At 40.5% G+C, this 20224-nt stretch overlaps 1 protein-coding gene across 1 annotated transcript in view; it reads left to right on the top strand.

Annotated features, from left to right (window-relative positions):
* TAPT1 (transmembrane anterior posterior transformation 1) overlaps positions 1-20224 on the top strand; it is a 64944-nt gene that overhangs the window by 14019 nt on the left and 30701 nt on the right. Inside the window, exon 3 of the mRNA XM_027103294.1 lies at positions 13338-13456. Coding sequence (XP_026959095.1) covers positions 13338-13456 — 119 coding nt within the window. The remainder of the gene's footprint in view (positions 1-13337; positions 13457-20224) is intronic.

A 20224-nucleotide genomic window follows, 5' to 3' on the forward strand; every position in this document is an offset into this window, starting at 1 on the left:
AGAATTAAGAAATAATTCAGCTTTAGCTATACTGAAACACGTTTTCATACTTTTATAGTAACGTAAAATTTGTAATGTTCCAGTCACTTCTCTAGAATCATACTTTACTATTGGAGTTGGTATCGGAAGAGTTTGGTTGGTTTGGAGTTGGGTTGCTTTCTCAGTGTATTATAATAACAAGAGGTGTGGTACAGTGAAAAGGAAGGATGCCCGGTTTGAGAGATGTTGCTTTCAGTAGGTTCTTAGTGGCGTATCATGTGCTGAAGCTTTGGAAAGTTCTGTATTAGGGTGAGATTTAGAGAGCTAGGGAGCCAGCAGACATTTGAGACAATGAAACAGCTTGTTGCCTTTGGTCAGGATCATTAAACATGCGTAGCTATTATTGTGTTGCTGCTCTTCTGGGGAGTTCTAGGGTTCTGTGGAGGAGCCGAGGGCTGGAGGTGAGGAGGGAGGTGGAGGCCTGGGGGGCACCCTCGACAGCACTCCTCCCCAGGTGCAGCATCAACCTTATTTTGTGTATTGGAGTTGCTTTAAGATTTTGTCCTGGAGGGACCTAGGGGGTGATGTTTCTTTTGCTTGAGAAAAAAAAAAAATTTTTTTTAAGGTAAGTCTTGTGTCTTTCTTAAAACACTTTAACCTGCTTTTCAAAGCTCACTGTTTTCTACCAATGATAAGCCATGGCTGGAAATGTGAGGACACTGCTGGAGGCGTGGACCTCTGCGGCCTGGACTCTTGTCGGGGACAGTGCCAGCCTCGTCCGCCCACCTGTCTGAGCTGCTCTGGACTCCCATTTTGCTCTGGGAGAGCACAGAGGGATTTGCCTGCAGTCACAGGCAGACTTTATGGACACGCCCGGGAAGCTGGTTCGACACGGAGAGGTGTCCATCTGACCCCTTCTATCATCCCACCTGTGGCAGAAATAGTGCGTGATGGCAGCATCCTCTCGTAATTCTGTCACCTCATCAGAGGCAGGTTCAATACACCCATCGTTCTCTCTTAATTAGCAACATTGAAATCACAGACAGGTTTCTGGGTAGATTTCTCACAGAAACTTGTAAGCATTTCATGTTTGTTATTGTATTAAATTGTCTTCTGGGGGAAATCCCTGCAGGTCTTTCTGGGACTGCAGTATAAACCATTGTTTTTCAAACTGTGGTCCGGTACAGGACCACTGATAGGTGGAGTAACCCATACGGTTACTAATCAGTTAGGATTTATTTTTTTTTAATTAAAGAATAGAAAAAGTATCAGATTACATTCATTGCCTGTGCTAAGGGTAAGTATTTTTTCTTAAAACTTAGGTCTCACTTCTATGTGTATAAAACGTATTAACGTCAGAAAAGTTGAATGGGCACTGCTCATGCACAGTTGTAATTATTCTAATCCTGTTTCCCATGAGAGAGGCTTTTAGCTTTAGGCCTATTTAGGAAATTTTCATTTAGTCTCTTAGAACAACACTTTAGCAATTTTACTGCTTAAAATGTACGAAAGAATGTCTTCTTTTTCAGTTTAGAGCAATTTCTTCTTCTAAGACTAAGTGAAGCACAGAGGAAGGTTAGATTTCAGTTTAATTCCAGGCTTAAATGTCTCTCAAAACAGCATGAATTCACTCTGCTCTCTCTAAGGCCTTTATTTGATATGTGGGGATCCCACTTCAGACTTTTATTGTGCGAGGTGAGAGGCTATCTAGATATTCACGCTAATCTAATTTATTTTTTATTGGTTTCCTTTGTGTTTGTCTATTCTAATATGTAATACCTTATTCGTTTTTTTATTGTTCTTGTTTTTTTGGGTAAATGCTAATATATTTTCATCTAACCTTTGCAGGAAGAGAAAGTTGATAATTAAAGAGCACTTTGCGTCTACAGGGATTGCAGATACTATAAAGCATGTAATTACTGCATATTATACTTTAAAGTCAAGAGAAAGGTCAGCTTAGTATCTCTTACCGAACCTGTTTAATCATTGTAAAAAAAAAAAAAAAAAAAATCCCATGTTTTTTGTGTCAGTGGATAAACACATTATACTTGACATTTAATAAAGGTGAATTGCTTACATATTTAAAATAGTATTTCCAATTATTAGCACTTTTTTACATTTGAACTTTTCAATCTTAGGTAAGCGTATGAAATTTTGGAGCATTTTGTTGGCTTTGGGGCAACATTTCCTCTTTTCCTCCACAATCCCTTTTCCCCTGTGCCCACACACACCCCTTGGGTTCTTGTCCTAGATCTGCTGCTAACTGCTTACGTGGTCCACTTTGGGGGCTGTGTTTTTCTCTTCCATTACAAGGAGGAGGCTGAACTGTACTTTCTGTGCATCCTGAACTGAGAGCCAGGATAGCAACGTGGGTTAAGGGCATGAACTCTGAAGTCAGTCTGCCTGGACTTGGATCTTGGCTCCACAGTTTATTAACTGTGGGGCCTTGATTAATTTCCTTCTGTCCGTGCGCCTCGGTTTTCTCATCTGTGTGTTAACTATGTGGTGAGCCTTCTGTAAGTGTTTTAAAATCTTTACAAGCCTGTCTTCAGCAAATTGGGAATGCCTTGCCCTGGGAGAACAAGAAAAATTTTGAAAGGTTTCTTGTCCCCAGGTTGCATTCCAGTGGAAGTCTCATTTGCAATAGGGGTAGCTGTCATCTTGGGCTGAGTACAGCAGGAAGTGATTGGGAAAGGACTGATATTCAAGGTTCTCCTGTGTCCCTCTTTCATCTCCTGCTATACTTTCATCTTCCTTCTTTGCTAGCTAATAAACGACTTTTCTAACCCTGCAAGGGCCATGATTTTCTGACTCTCAGCCCTCTTGGATTGCTGACGTCCTGCAGAAAGAGCCTTTAGGGAAAACTGTTTTCTTCCCTCTTTTTAGCCAGACTGTCTTAGGGTAAAGCTTATCTCTTTCATGAGGATTTAGCTAATGGCCATAGAGAAAACATACCTTACACCCTGACATTTTCTGCTGAGCCCTCAAGTCTGACCTCAGCAGGCACGGGGCTGGAGCTGACAGTTAGGATAGACAGTGGTTGCTTTAATCAGGTGCTGGTGGAACCAGGGCAGGGGATCACCAGTTTCCCAGAGAGGAAATTCCTGGTGAGTGATTTTCACTGCTTCTTACCCCACTTGGCTTGGCCAGTTACATCCCATCTCTGGCATCCATTTCTGTGTTACTAATAAAACGAATAGCATTTATCAAATAAGGATTAGATGCTTAGCACTGTCCTGAGCACCTGAAATGAAATAGCATTAAATCCCATCAGCAGCCTCCTGAGGTTTAAGTACCATGAAAGTTCCGTGTCCTCTTCCTGCCACACTCTGCCGTCCCACGTAGACGCCCAGACAGATCTCACCTTCAACCCATGTTTTGGTTGAAGCATGTGCTAGTGTGTGTTCTGCATTTTGACCCCATAGGAACAGTTTACCCCACACCATGTACAAAATCATCCCTTGTCCACGGGCTAGTTTTGTCATCTGAGTGAATCCAAAACTGCAGGAAGTAGTGAAGAAATGCTCAGCATAGTATTGGGTTGGCCAAAAAGTTCGTTCGGGTTTTTCCGTAAGGTGTTACACGTTTCCTTAACATCTTAACAGAAAAACCGGAACGAACTTTTTGGCCAACCCCATATTTTCTAAAATTCCCTAATGTATTTAAATACTAATTTAGAGAGATACAGCTCACTCATGCATTTATTTATTAATTTCCTCTGTCTTTGTTTTGAGTGCTCACTGTGTTCCAGGCACTTTTACAGTGTGGGAGTAGAGAGATAAACATAAGACTTGTGAAGGTAATGGCAAGGTGATGAGGAGAATGGCAGGTGAAGGTAATGGCAAGGTGATGAGGAGAAAGATCACTTCTGTACATTTTACAGCCTGTGTGGCGGGGACAGGGGTGGTTGTACTAGGGAGATCCAGAGGTGGGAAATTGTTAGGAACACACAAGAAAGGACAGGTACACTGGAAGGTTGGGCTGGATCCAGGTTACTTTGAATGGTTAGGCTAAGGAGTTTAGACTAGCTTTGGGAGGAAATTAAAATTTATTTCTCAAGAATACTTTTAGCTGTATAGGTAACAGAATACCTAATGGTGACTTTTTTAAAAAGGTTTTTGAAAAAAAATTTTTTTTTTTTTTTTTGCGGTACGCGGGCCTCTCCCGCTGCGGAGCACAGGCTCAGCGGCCATGGCTCACGGGCCCAGCCGCTCCACGGCATGTGGGATCTTCCCGGACCGGGGCACGAACCCGCGTCCCCTGCATCGGCAGGTGGACTCTCAACCACTGTGCCACCAGGGAAGCCCTGAAAAAATTTTTAACAAGTGAAGAGGAAGGAGATCTTAATTGTTCCAGCGGATTAATGAGGCCAGCATGGACTCAAGTCCTTTTTATCTTTCTGTTTCACCATCACTGGCAAATTGGCTCTCAGTCCTCCTTTTAATAGAAAGATGACAGCTGCAACCTTGGGCATTACATCTGCATTATAATCAGAAACGAGGAGATGGACAGTGCCACCTTTTCCACTGTCCCTTTTATAAAGAATTTTAAGCTTTCCCAGAGGTGCCCCAGCATGCTTCCTTCCGCTATGTCTTATTAGCCACTGAGTCACACAGCCATCCCTGCTGCACAGGAGACTAGGCCAGTGAATATCATGCTTTTCCAACAAAGGGAGAAACAGATTGAGAATGATAATCGGATTATCCACCCCTCAGAGCTCTGCTTCTGAAACATAGCAATGTTCAACATGGATTAGAAATAAGAGAAGCAGGGAGAGCTTAAGATCCCTCCATAAGTACGCTCTTTCTTCAGATTAAAATCAATTGATTAGGGCTTCCCTGGTGGCGCAGTCGTTGAGAGTCCACCTGCCAATGCAGGGGACACGGGTTCGTGCCCCGGTCCGGGAAGATCCCACATGCCACAGAGCGGCTGGGCCCGTGAGCCATGGCTGCTGAGCCTGCGCGTCCGGAGCCTGTGCTCCGCAACGGGAGAGGCCACAACAATGAAGGCCCGCGTACAGCAAAAAAGAGAAAAAAAAAAAAAAAAAAATCAATTGATTAATTTTACCTCTTAAGAAATTTATTCCTTGTGTCAAATACATGTCATATGTGGGATGTGATTATTATGAAGCCTTTTATCAAAATTACTTTTCTGTAGTTACATATGTTTATGTAACCTTGCCTATATCATAAGAGGTAGAACTAAAATGAAAATATATTTTTGACTTTACCTTATAATTCTGTGCTTTTTGACAATCTTTTATTTCATCATTACCATGCTTTGTATGTTATAGTTATTTAATATATTTTTTTAGAAAATTGAATCCAACTGCTTAGTCTTAAATAGAACTACTTAAGTTCATCAGGTTGAAGATACTTATAAGTATACAGTAGGTATAGAATATTGTGTTTGGGGCATAGACTTTGTTATTATTGGAAGGGAGAGGTTACTGTCACAGAGGGAACTCTTGGGGTCGAGGTGAACAACCTTAGCTTCTCATCTCGGGTCTGCAGGGAAGAGCCCAGCAGCCCGATCATGGTGTTCCTTTGGCTTTGACTTTCTTCGTCGAAGATTAGGCACTTGGACTAGGTCATCTCAGGAGGATGGGTAGTCCATGACCGTGTGAATGAGTTTGCTGACGAGGGGCAGAAGAAATGGGAGTAATGGAAACGTTCACAGCAGGGAAATTTTACATCTCTAGTGGAGGAACTTAGTTCTGCTTTTTTGAGAGTTGGAAGGGGTAATAACATTTAGGAAAAAATAATTCAAAAAGCTCCTTTCAAAATATTGAACTTAGTGAAAAATATAAAGCCTTTTTGTTGTTTCACAGTGTAAGTGTATATTAAGAAGATGTAGTTATAGCCAATGTTTCACCTTTATTTCAATAAAACAGTCCTGAGATTTTGTTATGAGAGTACTTAGATCTGTTTATGGCAGTGATTTTTTGGGCATCCTACTCGGTTTCTAATTTTCATGAAAACGTGTGGGGAATCATCCCCCTAAATTGCTCTCATGATGCAGCTCTTGCTTGTGCCACACCCTGACTCGAGACGTCCACCACATGACTACTAAGACAGCGGAGAGCCTGGGGTATCTGCTCATCTCAGCACCGCAGCAGCCTTGGCTGGTGTTCCTCCTGGCCTGCCTGACGCTTGGCGCCCCTGGCTTGCAGCAGTGGTGACAGCAGCTTCCACGTGTCTTGTGTGACAGTCTTACCGTTCCTAACGCTTCTTGGCGTGGGGCAGGTGGGAGTGCAGATCCATTTTGGCGGGGGCACGAGTAGCCCACTTCAGAGGGAGGTCTTGGAGGTGATGGGGGATGGCCCAGGCATCCAGGGCTTCCTTGGCCTGGTGTCAGCCCTGTACCTCTTATGCACATAGGATCCATCAGATGGTTCTAGGGCAACCAGCCAAAGACTTCAGGCCTCCATCCCCTTCACTGATGTGTTTAAAAGACAATTTGTGATCTTGGCACTGTGGGGCTGTGTTTATCTTTTTGGATCAGTAACTTATTTCTGTCACGTTAGCTTTGGAAACAGTCTAAACTCTTTCTCTTCCTCTCTCTTTCCATCGTGCTGTATCAGGCCACTGTGCTGTCTCCCTCAGACTAGTATTCTCCTTCGTAACTGTTCCTGCTGCTTCTCTCAGCCTGCTGCAGTGCTGCTGGTCACTCCCTAAAAAAAGCAGATTTGAGCCTAGAAGGTGTGTGATTGTAGCCTGCAGCAGCTGCTAAGACCTCGCAAATGTGCCATAGGGTCCTGAGGGCACCCCAGCCTTGCACATCACAGCCCTGTTTGTCCTTGCAAAATACCAAGTAATGGCCCCTGCCTCAAGCAAGGGTTGTCGTAAGGACTAAGTAAGTTAATACAGGTCAAGTGCTTAGAATATTACAGTATTCAACAATGACTAAAAATAAGAGAAGGAGGAAAATCTCAAGATCTTTCCATGTGCAGTCTTTCTACAAATTAAAATCTTCAATATATTTATTTACCTCCGAAGAAATGTATTCCTTGTGTTAAATATGTCAGGCATAAGTTGACTGTTATGAAGCCTTTTATCAAAATTACCTTGTTTTCTGTACGCACATGCGTTTATGTGACTTTACCTGTCATGAAAGTACTTGGCTCCTTGTAATCCCTTTGTTTACCATCTCCTAGAGTGTAGACTTCCCAGGGGTATGAATTTTTGAATTCAGATGAATAAAAATTATTTTATTATAGGGATGACCTTGAAGCAGTAATTGCTTTCAAAGTCAGTCATTTGTAAACTTCCTTATTGATAACCCAGTCTCCTTGACATCCTTTTAATTGATCCCCGCATGTGAGTTTGTTGAGAACTTCCAGAGCACAGGCTAAAGATTTGTGCCCCTTAGTGGTTAACTGAGCAGATTCCTGACCCTCTCATCTGATGATTACATTCTGGCCACACAGCCTCCCACTCACGTTGCACCTGAGCACGCTCTTGTCTTTGCTTGAAATGCTGTTCCTCCTTTCTGTGCCTGGCGGCAGCTAGTACCCATCTTGTCTCCTGGTGGGAGATCTTTGCTAACGCTGTTCCTCCCTCCCCCAGGTGCCCATCCCAAGTTCACCACCACCACCCCCCCGCCCCCAGCTCGCTGCTCAGACCTGATCTCAGCGCATCGAGAGCACATCCTTCATCCGGCCCTTACTCTGCAATCTGTGTCCCGCTCACTAGATTTGAATTCCCTGGAGAAATTGTCCTTCCTAAATGACCTTTCAACCCCCGTGTAGAATTAAGCAGGACGTGGGTTCTGCTCTGACAGGAGTAGACCCAGAGCTTTATAAACTGAGACCAGGGGAAGGAAAGAAAACACCCTTCCTGCTTTACTACTGCTTCCCAACTCTCACCCCAGAGCAGCCGCCCTCAGCTCTGGACACCACTTTGTGGTCATGGTGGAGGAGGTAGATTCAGAATTGCCAGAAGATGGTTTGTGCAACTCAAAGAGGCATATTCCAGAATCACTGTGCTTTAATTTTGGCCATAACATTTATTGAAATTTCAAATGGCATTAAAGGAAGGCAGGAGATTTTTGTCAAAAAAGGAAGCATTTTTAAAAGGTTAAGAAACCTTGCTCCACTCTCCACAGAGAGAGGCTGGCATTTTATTTGTTTATTTCTTTTGAGGCTAGTATTTTTCATATGATTAAGAGCAATAGTGTTAGGTTCACAATGAGTGTGGTAAGAGCTGGTTGTGGAAATTTTCACTAGCGTGTGATGTTTTGTTGACCAGAAGTGTTACAGAATTGTTGTAGTTTTAACATTGACGTTCAATTATTAAAAACTTCTGTTAAATCTTTTTTTTTTTTTTTTTTAACATATAAAGCCAAATCCAGTGGCGAGGTTGAGGCTGAGTGACAGGTGTCTTCAGTAGAAATAGTGCTTCAGTTTCAAAGCCATGTCTTCTGCAGACCTACTGGCCTTGCCTCTACTGCTCAGGAACTGGGCAAGCTCCCGAGTTTCACTGCAGAGTCGGGGCAGGGGTGGCGTGCTCGGGTTGGAGGTGAGGATGGACGGAGGCCCTCAGGCCCTGTGCACAGCACCTGGCCAGTGCCTGGCCGTATTGCCCAGTACCCGTAAAAGGCTTCTGAAGCCTTTGCACACAAGATCTCCCGCCAGACAGAAAGTCCAGGGAACATTAGAGCATGCAATACATGTTTCGTTAAGAGAGAGAAGGAGGAACAAATCAAAGACTGAGCTAGCTCTGGAAAGTTTTCACACAAAACCTTCTGTAGCATTTTGTCTTCCATCCCCGGGAAAATAACACGAAATGGAAAAGAGGTATAAGCCCAAAACTCCGGTGTGGGGTTTCTTCTTGAAGTTTCTCCATTATGCTTTGGTTTTCTGCATTCTGTTATTCATGTAGTGGCCAGTTCAAAGAGATGACATATTTATAAGGCCTCCCCCACCCTGCCCCCCGTAAAGGTGAGATGCAGCTAAAGTAAGATACCGCCTTCTTCAAGATGGATAAAGTGAGGTGGGGCTGGAGCAGCAGTACCAGAGGAGGAGAGAAATGGGGAAATGGGGTGAGAGAGCAACAAGGGTCCAGTGCACAAGGCATGACTGTCAGCTGATAGGATGGATGTTCACCCGTGGTTTAAAGAGGCATGTTCCAGAAGCATGGTGCTTCTTTGATTTTAGCCACAACATTGTATTTATTTTGAAATTTCAAGTGGCATTTAAAGGAGATTTTTGTGTTTCTCGAAACAGTGGCATATGACACCAATTTCATTGCTTTATAGTCACACCTTGTATATTTCAGGGCCAATTTCATTAGCTGTTACTTAAGACTGCTTGAATGCTTTATGATTATTTGGTCCAAATGAAGAGGAAATAGTACTTGCCTATTTTATCAAGATGCCATACCAATTAACTGAAGGTGTGAAAGTACACATTATTCTTGTTAATAATATATACTCAAACCTTTTAATTTTATTAAGATAACATTTTCAAAGCTAGCAGTAAATCTATATGTGTGAAATGTTTATGCCTTTTGTAAATTTGATTCATTAAATGCCTTTTATTTCTACATTTTTTATGACACTAGGCAAATTGGCAAAAGACAAGTTAGCACAAAGAAAATTACGTTAACTCCTATGCCTAGCAAAAATAGGGAGTAAGATCTTTTTGCTGTGCTTAAACTGCTTCAAAGAGAACATGTAGGGCCTTGAGGCAGCCAGACCCAGGCGTGAAGGCCAGTTCCTTCACTCTGACCCACAGCCTTGGGCAGGTGTTCAGCCGCCAGAGCTGTGGTTTCCTCGTGTGCTGAGCAGGGATGAAAATCACTAGCTCAAGAGCTGATGGGGGATTAAGTAGTCAGCACTCACCACTCGCCTGGAGGATGGAAGACACAGGAGTCCCTCCTGGCACATCTCCTTCAGACTCCTGGATCACCAGGTAAATTAAATGAGATGCCCTCCTGCGCCCAGTAGGGCGCCAGGCTCACACTCAGCCCAGCAGGGGTCTCTTTACCTCCCTCAAGGATGAATGTTTTCAGGATTACATCTTGTTTACTTTTTTTGGAAGTTTTCTCATTTTCATTTGTAAAGAATTTAAGAGAATGCTGTGCTTTGTGAAAAAAGTTAACACCTGAACAGTAGATAGAGGAGTTGGGTCACTTTTCCATGTTTCGAAACCCTGAAAGGCATCTCTTTTGCTTTACTTGTGTATTGCATGTTCTCACATAGATGGATGCCTTCTTTCCACCCAGTTGAAGTTTCTTTAGATCATAGCCACTTGCTTTCCTTCCATTTTATTTTTTAGTTTTTAAATTTTATTTATTAATTTATTTTTGGCTGCGTTGGGTCTTCGTTGCTGCACGCAGGCTTCCTCTAGTTGCAGCGAGCGGGGGCTACTCTTTGTTGCGGTGCACAGGCTTCTCATTGTGGTGGCTTCTCTTGTTGCGGAGCATGGGCTCTAGGCGCGCGGGCTTCAGTAGTTGTGATATGCAGGCTCAGTAGTTGTGGCTCGCGGGCTCTAGAGTGCAGGCTCAGTAGTTGTGGCGCACGGGCTTAGTTGTTCTGCGGCATGTGGGATCTTCTCAGACCAGGGCTCGAACCCGCGTACCCTGCATTGGCAGGCGGATTCTTAAACAACTGTGCCGCCAGAGAAGTCCCTTCTGCCATTTTAATATTGAGATCTGTCATATAGACAGCTCCAGGTGGTCTTTATGTGGTCAGCACACAGTGGGGGGAAGATTTTTTCTTGCCCACTGAGTTTACTGGGCTGGTTTAAAATGTGAAGGGGAGGATAAACAACAAGGTCCTACTGTATAGCACAGGGAACTATACTCAGAATACTGTGATAAACCATAATGGAAAAGAATATGAAAAAAGAGGGCTTCCCTGGTGGTGCAGTGGTTAAGAATCCGCCTGCCAATGCAGGGGACATGGGTTCGAGCCCTGGTCCAGGAAGATCCCACATGCCATGGAGCAACTAATCCCGTGCACCACAACTACTGAGCCTGCGCTCTAGAGCCCGCGAGCCACAACTACTGAGCCCGCATGACGCAACTACTGAAGCCCACGCGCCTAGAGCCCGTGCTCTGCAACAAGAAAAGCCACTGCAATGAGAAGCCCATGCACCGCAACGAAGAGTAGCCCCCGCTCGCCGCAACTGGAGAAAGCTGCACACAGCAACAAAGAACCAAAAGCAGCCAAAAATTAATTAATTAACAACAACAAAAAGAGTATGAAAAAAGAATGTCTATGTGTATAACTGAGTCACTTTGCTGCACAGCAGAGATTGACACAACATTGTACATCAACTCTACTTCAATAAAAAGAAAAATTGAAAAAAAAAGTGAAGGGAAGGCCCGTTAGACTTTTGTTACTGTTGTTTACCATGATACTAATACACATTCCTCTAAGCCTAAGAAAGGTGACTGTTCTTTAAAAGAAGGTTTGATTCTTTAAGAGACAGTTTTCGTCATGATTACTTTTCTCATCGGTGTTCTTGCTCACGCTTCTTCCTCCCCTGGAAAGCTTCCTTCCCCTGTCCCCACCCCTCCACCCCCTCCCAGTTTACCCTCTCCAGGTGTCAGTAGCCCTCATCTCAGATGTCATTAAGAGTCTCCTCTTCTATGGAGCTTTTTCTAAATCTCCCAAAGTTGGATTGGCCATTCTTTCTCAGGGCTCCCCTGTTCCTTGTATACTTAGTTCTATCATAGTAGCCGTTACCTCTGCATTGACCTCCTTTATCTACATGCTCGTGTTTCTATCTGTGAAAATGCGAATAAGCTTGCTGAGGGCAGGAACCCCATCATGAGGTCCTGCCAGGCTCTGCCCGTCAGGCTGAGCATCTTACTTGGCCCGTATTAACGGCTTAGTAGATGCTGATGAATGAGTGATGTGTTAATCCCCAGTGTAAGGTCACGAGAAAGACAGCCACTTACATGGACACAGCAAAATACCTTCTGGGAATGTCAGGTTTCTGTCATTTTCTGCCTTTGGAGTGTAAACAACAGATCACCAGCAAACAGGGAAAGGATTCTTGGTGACAGGAGAGTAAGGACCACTAGCTTTAGGTGGACCTTGCTCAGTCTTTTATAGCACTCCTTTGTGTGTAAAACAAGGGGACAGACAGAACTGTGACTGTGCTGACGACAGGATGACTGACTCAGACCAACTACTAAGAAACCTGGCACATATATGTATACATACACATATGTGTGTGTGTATATATATTTTTTCTTTGAGACATTCTTGCAAAAAATTAATAAAATGTGTCCTTTCTTATAAAGGTGTGTTAGTTTGCTAGGGTTGCAGTAACAAAGTACCACGAACTGGGTGTCTTAAACAACAGAAATTTGTTTTCTCACAGTTCTGGATGCTAAAAGTCCAAGATCAAAGTGTCAGCAGAGTTGGTTTCTTCTGAGGCCTCTCTCCTTGGCTTGTAGGTGGCTGTCTTCTCCCTGTGTCTTTGTGTTGTCTTCCCTCGGTGTCTTGTCTGTGTCCAAATTTCCTCTTCTTATAAGCATACCAGTCATATTGCATTAGGGCCCACCCTAATGACCTCATTTTAACTTAATTAACTCTCATCTCCAAATACGGTCACATTCTGAGGTGCCAGGGGCTAGGCCTTCAACATCTGAATTTGGTGGGGAGGGATGCGATTCTACCAGTAACAGTGTGGATTTTAACTGCTTAATATATATATGTAGGACAGTTTATTGACTAAGAATACATCAAGTGCTGTGTGTGAGGGTGTATATATCATACCATGTTTGTGTGTCAGACATACAGAAAGTCACCACTCTTAAAATAGGGGAGTTTAGTAGCCTGGGTATGGCTACTTCTCTAAGCCATCAAAAGATTCTGTCCTCCTTATGTGGCAAGTATACAAGAAAGGGGGAAACATTACAGATATTAGCAGCTATTCCTCCAATTAAGAATAATGCCTTCTCTGTACAACAAGTTAAAGTATACATGAAATTTTGTTAAAATTAGTAATCTCTTTACATAAGAGTAAGGTTAGACTTTACAAGTTTTATCTGAAAGGTTTTCTATAATATCTCTAAAGTTTGAGGAAGTACCCAGAAAGCTACATCAGATGCTGTGGTCAAGGGCAACTTGTGTTTTAATTGACGTGTGTAAGTGGTAAACCAAAGACTCTGGAAGAAGAACTACAAACTTGTATTTTGAAAACGGATTTTTCATTAGAATATGGCTTGTATACACAAGGAGAAGTACTAACTTGTTATTCCCATGGATAAGTTATAAGAAATGAATTTCCTACAAAGCTTAGAAATTCCTTGATTGTTTGAAATTTTCATCTATAATATTTTAAAGAATATTTATTTTACATTTTGTTTTTTATGTTCTTCTCTGCTTTTAAAATCCAGCTCATGGTCTTTGGAATCTTTCTGTGCCTGGATGCGTTTCTGTATGTGTTCACCCTGCTTCCTTTAAGAGTTTTCCTGGCGCTGTTCAGGCTCTTCACACTGCCTTGCTATGGCTTAAGGTAAGTTTAAGATTATGAACTATTTTAAACATTTAAGTTATTTTTACTACTTGTAGTTGAGCTAAATAACCACTTGCATAGATTTTTTAGAATAGGGATAATCATTAAGTTTCTTTCACACTTTGGCCCTTAATGCATAAATGAATATTTTTTATCTTTTTAATGAATATTATATAATATGCTTATATAATATTTGTACATTTTATATGTACTTTTTTTTTCCAAATGGTTTTGGACCAGAACTTTGCTTTGGCCAGTAAACAAATGTTAATAATGCAGGAGGCTGTGTAGAAGAATAGAAAAGGCCTAGCACTGAGAGTCAAGGACCAACCACATTGCCACTGTGCTAGCTCAGCCTGTACTTTCATTTTCTTCAAGTCCCTTGGCCTCCTGGGCATCATCTGTAAAGTGAGGACCAGGTGCTAGGCTGGGAGGTGGGCGGCGGCTGGCATCAGAATCTCCTAGGGAGCTCTTAGTACAGGGTTCCTCCTCTGTCTCATTTGAGAGTCTCTGTCTTCATGGCCTAGCTAGCCTTAGTTACTGCTTACAGGTGAGACCCCCGTCTGATTTGTGAGAGGGGAAAGCTCTTGAAGACCATTGTCCTGGTGGGAAGGATCAGACAGTCTGGCCCAGCATAGATTAACTGACGAGTCATCAGCAACTACTAACTCCTCTAAGCTTGTGTCCCCATCAGTAAAAAGGGGATGTTTAGAGCCAGCATCTTTTACCACAAAGACTGAGAGATGTGCAAAGAATACCTAGTGTAGTGCCTGGTTTGTAGTAGACAGGAATAAATACTAGCTTCCTTCCTTCCTTCTCTTCCAAAACTGGGAACAGGAAGATGAAAATGTAAAGCTTATGTGAATCTTATTGCTTTTTTGGCCTTGAGGTTAGAAATTTGGATTTTACAGGTTTTTTCTCTGTGGTTACATCAACATGCCTCTGCTCTGTGTGATCACTCTCTGTAACATTATTACAGTGTTCTTAGCATAGTTGCCCAATTTACGTTTCTCACATGCGTCATTTTTCTAAATACGTTTCATTCCGAAAAAGTTGCAAAATACTGAAATGGACAATAATATGTGAAACTTTATTTAACTATAAAGTAGGTGACTCTTCCATGGTATATTAAATATATGAATAATAACATTATCATCAGTAACCATGGAAACTGAGTTATAAAATTATTGATCAACATACAGAATTATATGTTGATTTTTTTTTAAGACTAAAGTCATGGAAGAGTCTCTTTTAAAGTAATAAACAAGCATATACTTGATATTTAGTACGTACTGAATAACACATAACAGTCTTTTTAAAAACGGCCTTTATCAGTCTTAATAAGGAAGAAATCCCTCCAGTGTAAACTGGAAGAATTTATCAATCATGATGATCATATTGTGATAAGAGTAAAGGCTCTTCTTTGCAAGATGGCATGGGGTAGATTATAAGAATTAAGATCACATCATTGTTATATGTGATACTTCATATTCTATAATCTTCCTCTCCTTCCAGAATGAAAGAATTATGTTATATATTTTATTAATTTCTTGTTAATCAAACGGGAGTATCTTTTTTAGGAATTTACCGTCAACTTTAAGATATTCAAGTACGTGCTTTATGCCTTTGGGAGAATTTTTAAGAAGACTTTATTCGTATCAGCAAACCTTTTTTTTTCAGACATTTGTAGCATGGTACTCCAATATTCAGAAAGCCTAACCTTGTATACTATCACTATTCCTTTATCACTGTTGGGAGCTCAATAGAGTCATGGTTATTTCAGTTACCTTTTCAGAAGACCAAGAAAAAAATCTAAGACATTGCTAAATGGAAGTCTTTATGTGTGATTGCATAACAAGAATAGACGCATGGAAAGTTGGATAAAGCCCAGGTGAGGCTATCTGACATAAAATAGCTCGTGTCTACACTATGAGCTAGATTATTTTTTAGTTATTCTTTGATCAACAATGTGAGGCAAGTTTGTGCTCTAGCTGTCTTTAAGCGAATGGCTTTTAAAGACAGAGCATGTTCTCCGTGGCTGTTGGCACTATGAGATATAGCATTAAAAGGATGTGTAACCTAAAATCAACAAGAGCCATCTTGTTGTTACACAGGTATCTAAACTGTGTCCCTTGTCACTTGGGGAGCAAGGCACCAAAGTAGCATTAGAGAAGTCTTTCAGTGTTTGTTCTAAAAACTGGGAGAGGTGTTGCAGAGAGCTGGGAAGACTTCATCCCTCTACTCCTTGTTGGCTTTAGTGTGAGTGGTCAATGGTCCCTAGAGCCAACCATTTCTGGGTATTTTAAGGGGGGTTTTTTTGCCATAAAAAGTAAAGGTGATAACTTTCGTATATTACTTTAAAATACTTTTCAATCTAAATTAATTTGAATAACATTTTAAAACAGAATTCAAGTCCGTTGTATTTTCAAGTTTTTATGGCCAAACTGACACTAGAGGGCAGCCCATCACACTACAGTGAAGACTCCGCTAAGTTTTCCTGGGCAAACAGTTCTTGCTATTTCTGCAGTTTGGATCAACTGAAAAATTACATTTTATGCCATCACTAATAAATATGTGTATATATAACGTGAAGTGCAGTTAAAATTATATAACAGAACTTCAGCACTTTAAATACTCTGTGAGTGTAGGCAGATTATACAGAATATGAAGATACTGCCTTCCTGTCTTAGTGCCTTAAGTATACTTTATCAGAATTAGCAAAACTATTGTTAATATTAAGTCTAAGACCTTTCAGATATATTAGGAATATAAAAATAAATTTTATTTTTACAAAATTATTAATCAGCCAAGTTTTGTCATCTTATAGCTTTTCTTCCAGCATTCTCTACTTCCATTCAAGATTATTTGATTTGTCTTGCCTGTAGCTGTATCATGTCCCATCTTTTTAAGCAAACAAAAAGTGCTCTTTCCTTCAGTCTGACTTTATTTTTTCAAAGAGGTAAGAAGAAATTAAAGAGACCAGCAAAGAGGTTAATTGCATTCTTTTTTCTGTTTTCTTTTTCTCACTCTCCTGTATTTTAGTTTTCTTTCTGTTAAAAAAAAAAAGAAAGTTACTATTGATATCTTCCTAGTCTCTTAGTTGTTTGAAATTATTCCCCAAAAGCCGGGTGGGGGGTGGGAAGGGATATTTGTCAAAGTAATCAAGATGCTGACATGAAAACAGCAACAGTTTGCAGGCTCTAGTGCTGTGGTTTCAGTGTCACATCATAGCAGAGTACTATTATTGCCCTCTTTTCAGAAATGGGATTGGTGTTCTCACCTCCTCTACGTGCAGAGTTGTATCTGGTACAGCATTTGTGAGAGGCTTCCGAAAGCTGACAGCCTCCCGGGTTTTCTGCTTTAGAATTGATTTTTTGAACCTATTTCTAAATCTTCTGCAGACTTGCCGTGGGTTTTGGTTTGGGGGTGTTTGTCAGTACTGACAAACTAAATAGACTTTCTGCCTTTCACTAAGCCTGAGGGCCAGGGCGAATCTGCAGCCCTTAAGAAACCAGCCTTTATCGTGATTGCTCCCCTGGTGGACATTTTGCCAGCTTTTGACCCTGTTAAAATATTTTTCATTTTGAGATGTTGGCAGGGTAATTTTCTTGACTCGATAGTTGTGTGTGTGTTATCTGCAAAGGGTGTACTGCTTGCATAAAAAGTTTACACCTGTCCTTAGTAATCTCAAGAATATTTAGGTGAAAACTGTTGCTAATGAATTTACAGTCTTGAAAAGTCTTTGCCCTTAACTATTTTGTTGTAGACTAAAATAAAGAAATACATCGATTCTTTAAAAGCCAACTGATTTATGTATGTCTTCCCTCTTTCTCAGGATAGTATAATTTTTTAAAAACATTTGAGAAACTTCTTGAATTAGGATAATTTTTTTAATGATGAGGACATGAAAATCAGAATTAGGTTTTGATTTATTATATGAAGTATCTTTGTTTCTTGGAAGAATGAAAGTATTTTGTTTTTTAGAAAAGTAGACTGCTCTATATTATGCTAAAGAGGTATCCAACATTATTTTTTCCAAATTTACTTATAGAATAAATAAATAATAACCAGTTGTATGTGTGTTTTTAATTCACCTGGCATTTTTTCTGGATCCTTTTTCCTCCTCCAGCCTGTGGCTTCATTTTGTGTTGTAGAAGCCTCAGTCACATTTGAGTTAAAAGTTGAGGGAGATTGTAGAGAAAAGCAATACTATCTGGTGCCAGGAACTGATAGTTTTGAATACTTTGCTAAAATATTTTTAGACAGTAATAAGTGTAGAGTAGGTTTAAGTAATAAATGCTAGAGTATTTTTCCTTTACTATTGGAGCAAATAAAATATGTGCAAGTAAATTTTACTGATTTCTCACCTCGGTTTTAGGCATAACTCTTACTTGGGCTTTATGTACTTTTTTGTTTTTCAGAGGCAATGGTGTCTTTTTCTTTTGAGAATTTACCCCACAGAAAGCTCTCATCTCCCGAAGAATTATGAATTTCAAATGCTTGAGAGTTTCTTAACCCATTGGGTTTCTTCCGTATGCCTTACCTCCTCCAAGGTAGTTCTACCTAAAATTAACTGCACACATATGAACACACACACATATACATAATAGATTTTTCTCTTTTTAGATATAAGCCTTATTTTTGGCCTGAGTGATTCATGCCACCCCTGTCGCGCATGTAGGGAGAGCTCTTGGTAACTTTCTCTGGGGAAACAAGTACGTCTGTCATTTCCTCTTACCAGGGCTGGTCTACGTGGCTGATTTGTAGAGAGCAATATATTTGTTAGAGAGTCTTCCTAACCTCAGTTTTATTGTCCGCTGTTTCCTCACCATGACGCTCTAAGTAGCGTAGCAACATTACAACCTTCTCTCTTTCTTTCTCTCTCGTAAATCAGACCGAAGGGAGGAGCACTTTCACTTCCTTTATAGAATGGAATGTGGTGTCACAGGGACTCCTCGTGGTGAGTAAACCCTGATTTTTCCTTCTATACTCTTGGCCAAATTGACATCAGTACAAACGAATACTGATTATAATGAAAAAATATAGACATAACCATTTGGAGATGGACACATACTGAAGAAAATGTGGTTCCCTGTCCTTACTTGGTCATAGAGCTTTGTCCACATTTGTGCAGGATTTCACCGTGATCTCATCTAACATAAGAAAATCACTTGATAAAATGATCTTTAATTATACATGTCGGACTAGACCTGACATCAAGTACTTCATTCCCAATGCCACATCAGTCAGCTGAGCCCTTCAATGTGAGCAGTTTTTATTTTGCATCCTCCAAGCGCCAAACATAGCTTATAAAACCAGTGGGTTTTTCCTAGTATAGTTTGAAATTATTTTCAAAGCCCAAGGAACGCTTTAGTCATTCAGTTTAAGCTTTTATAATTATTTTTCTACTGTCTGTCACAAAAACTTAAGATTTAAAATTTTCAGTCTCCTAATTAAAGAAAATATCTTAATCTTAATACTTTATTCCAGTTTACTCTAAAATTATAAAACGACTTATCTTTCAAAAATGGAGACCATTTTTAATATTTCACGTTTTTTTCAATAGTGCTTATATATCTTCATTCTTTCAGTTATACCACAAATAGCTAAAAATGTTAAAAGAGAAAGAGAGAAAAAAAGAAATCCCATCTGTGTATTTTGTAATGAAGTAGCTCATGCTGATACCTTGGCATGTTTCAACGCCAGTTTGAAAATTAACTAGGCAGGGCTTATCCCAGTTCTCTTAGTCATTTGTGTTGCCTCCTCTTCTTTCCTGATCTTTTTCTGTTCACTATCAGTTTTTACTTTAATCTTAGTTGGCATAGTACCTTCTGCTGAACAGGGTGCAGGAAAAGCCTACACCTGATCATCTTGGTTTACTACGTCATTCTGTTCCCCAAACGTGCCCTTGAAACAACTGGGTCACTTTATTCGGTAATTGTGCAAATCCAGGGAAAGTATTTGAAAGACCAAAAGATAAAATTTAGAAATGTAGACAATTTAATTTCTGTAAGAGTGGCTTAACTTGAAAATTAAAAAAAATTTAAGTTGTGTTGACTCTCTTGTTTAATATTACTTGTCTTGTGATAACTCACAGCCAGCTGTAAATTAGATTTAGTGGGTTTTTCACTTTGTCCAACAGCTTCCTCCGCTTGTTTATGTGTTAGTGTGGGATTTTCAGTGCTTGCAAAACGAATTGCCAGTAAGCACTGTTTAACAGGCATTTATAAGGAAGAGCTTCAACCTGAAAGTATTGTTCATAAACCAATTCAGAGTTGATTGGCAGGGCTGTAGAGAAGCTTCTTATGGAGTTGGAAATACTTATCATATATCATATCTAAAAATGTCCTGGCAGAGAAGGAAACAAATGCTGGAACTGGTTCAAGTTGTTTTAATCAGCTGGACTTATTTTGAGGTTAGATTTTTTCTTACTCAGAGAAGCTGTGATGCCCCCTTAGAAATGATTTTTTTATTTTTGCAACTTTCCTTTTTCATTTACAGGGAAATTTATATGAAAACAAGACCCTTGTTTCTTAAGAGTTATGCTTTTATTTTTTTACTTGAATAAATCCTCTTAATTTTGAAATTAAGGAGAAAATCAGAGTCATCTCTGTAGCACCCAGTTATGATGTAAGCAATGGAAAATTTTCACCAAAGCAGAGAGTGCACATAAAGCAGTGCACAGATCCAGTGAAAATAGTCCTTTTTTCCCTCTTTTTAGAAATGAAAAATTATAGCTATTTTTGGTTTTTAGCACAATAATTTTTC

The sequence above is a fragment of the Aethalodelphis obliquidens genome, unplaced genomic scaffold, assembly GCF_003676395.1.
Source record: "Aethalodelphis obliquidens isolate GAN/ISIS:26980383/991018 unplaced genomic scaffold, ASM367639v1 scaffold6, whole genome shotgun sequence".
Taxonomy (NCBI): Eukaryota; Metazoa; Chordata; class Mammalia; order Artiodactyla; family Delphinidae; genus Aethalodelphis; species Aethalodelphis obliquidens.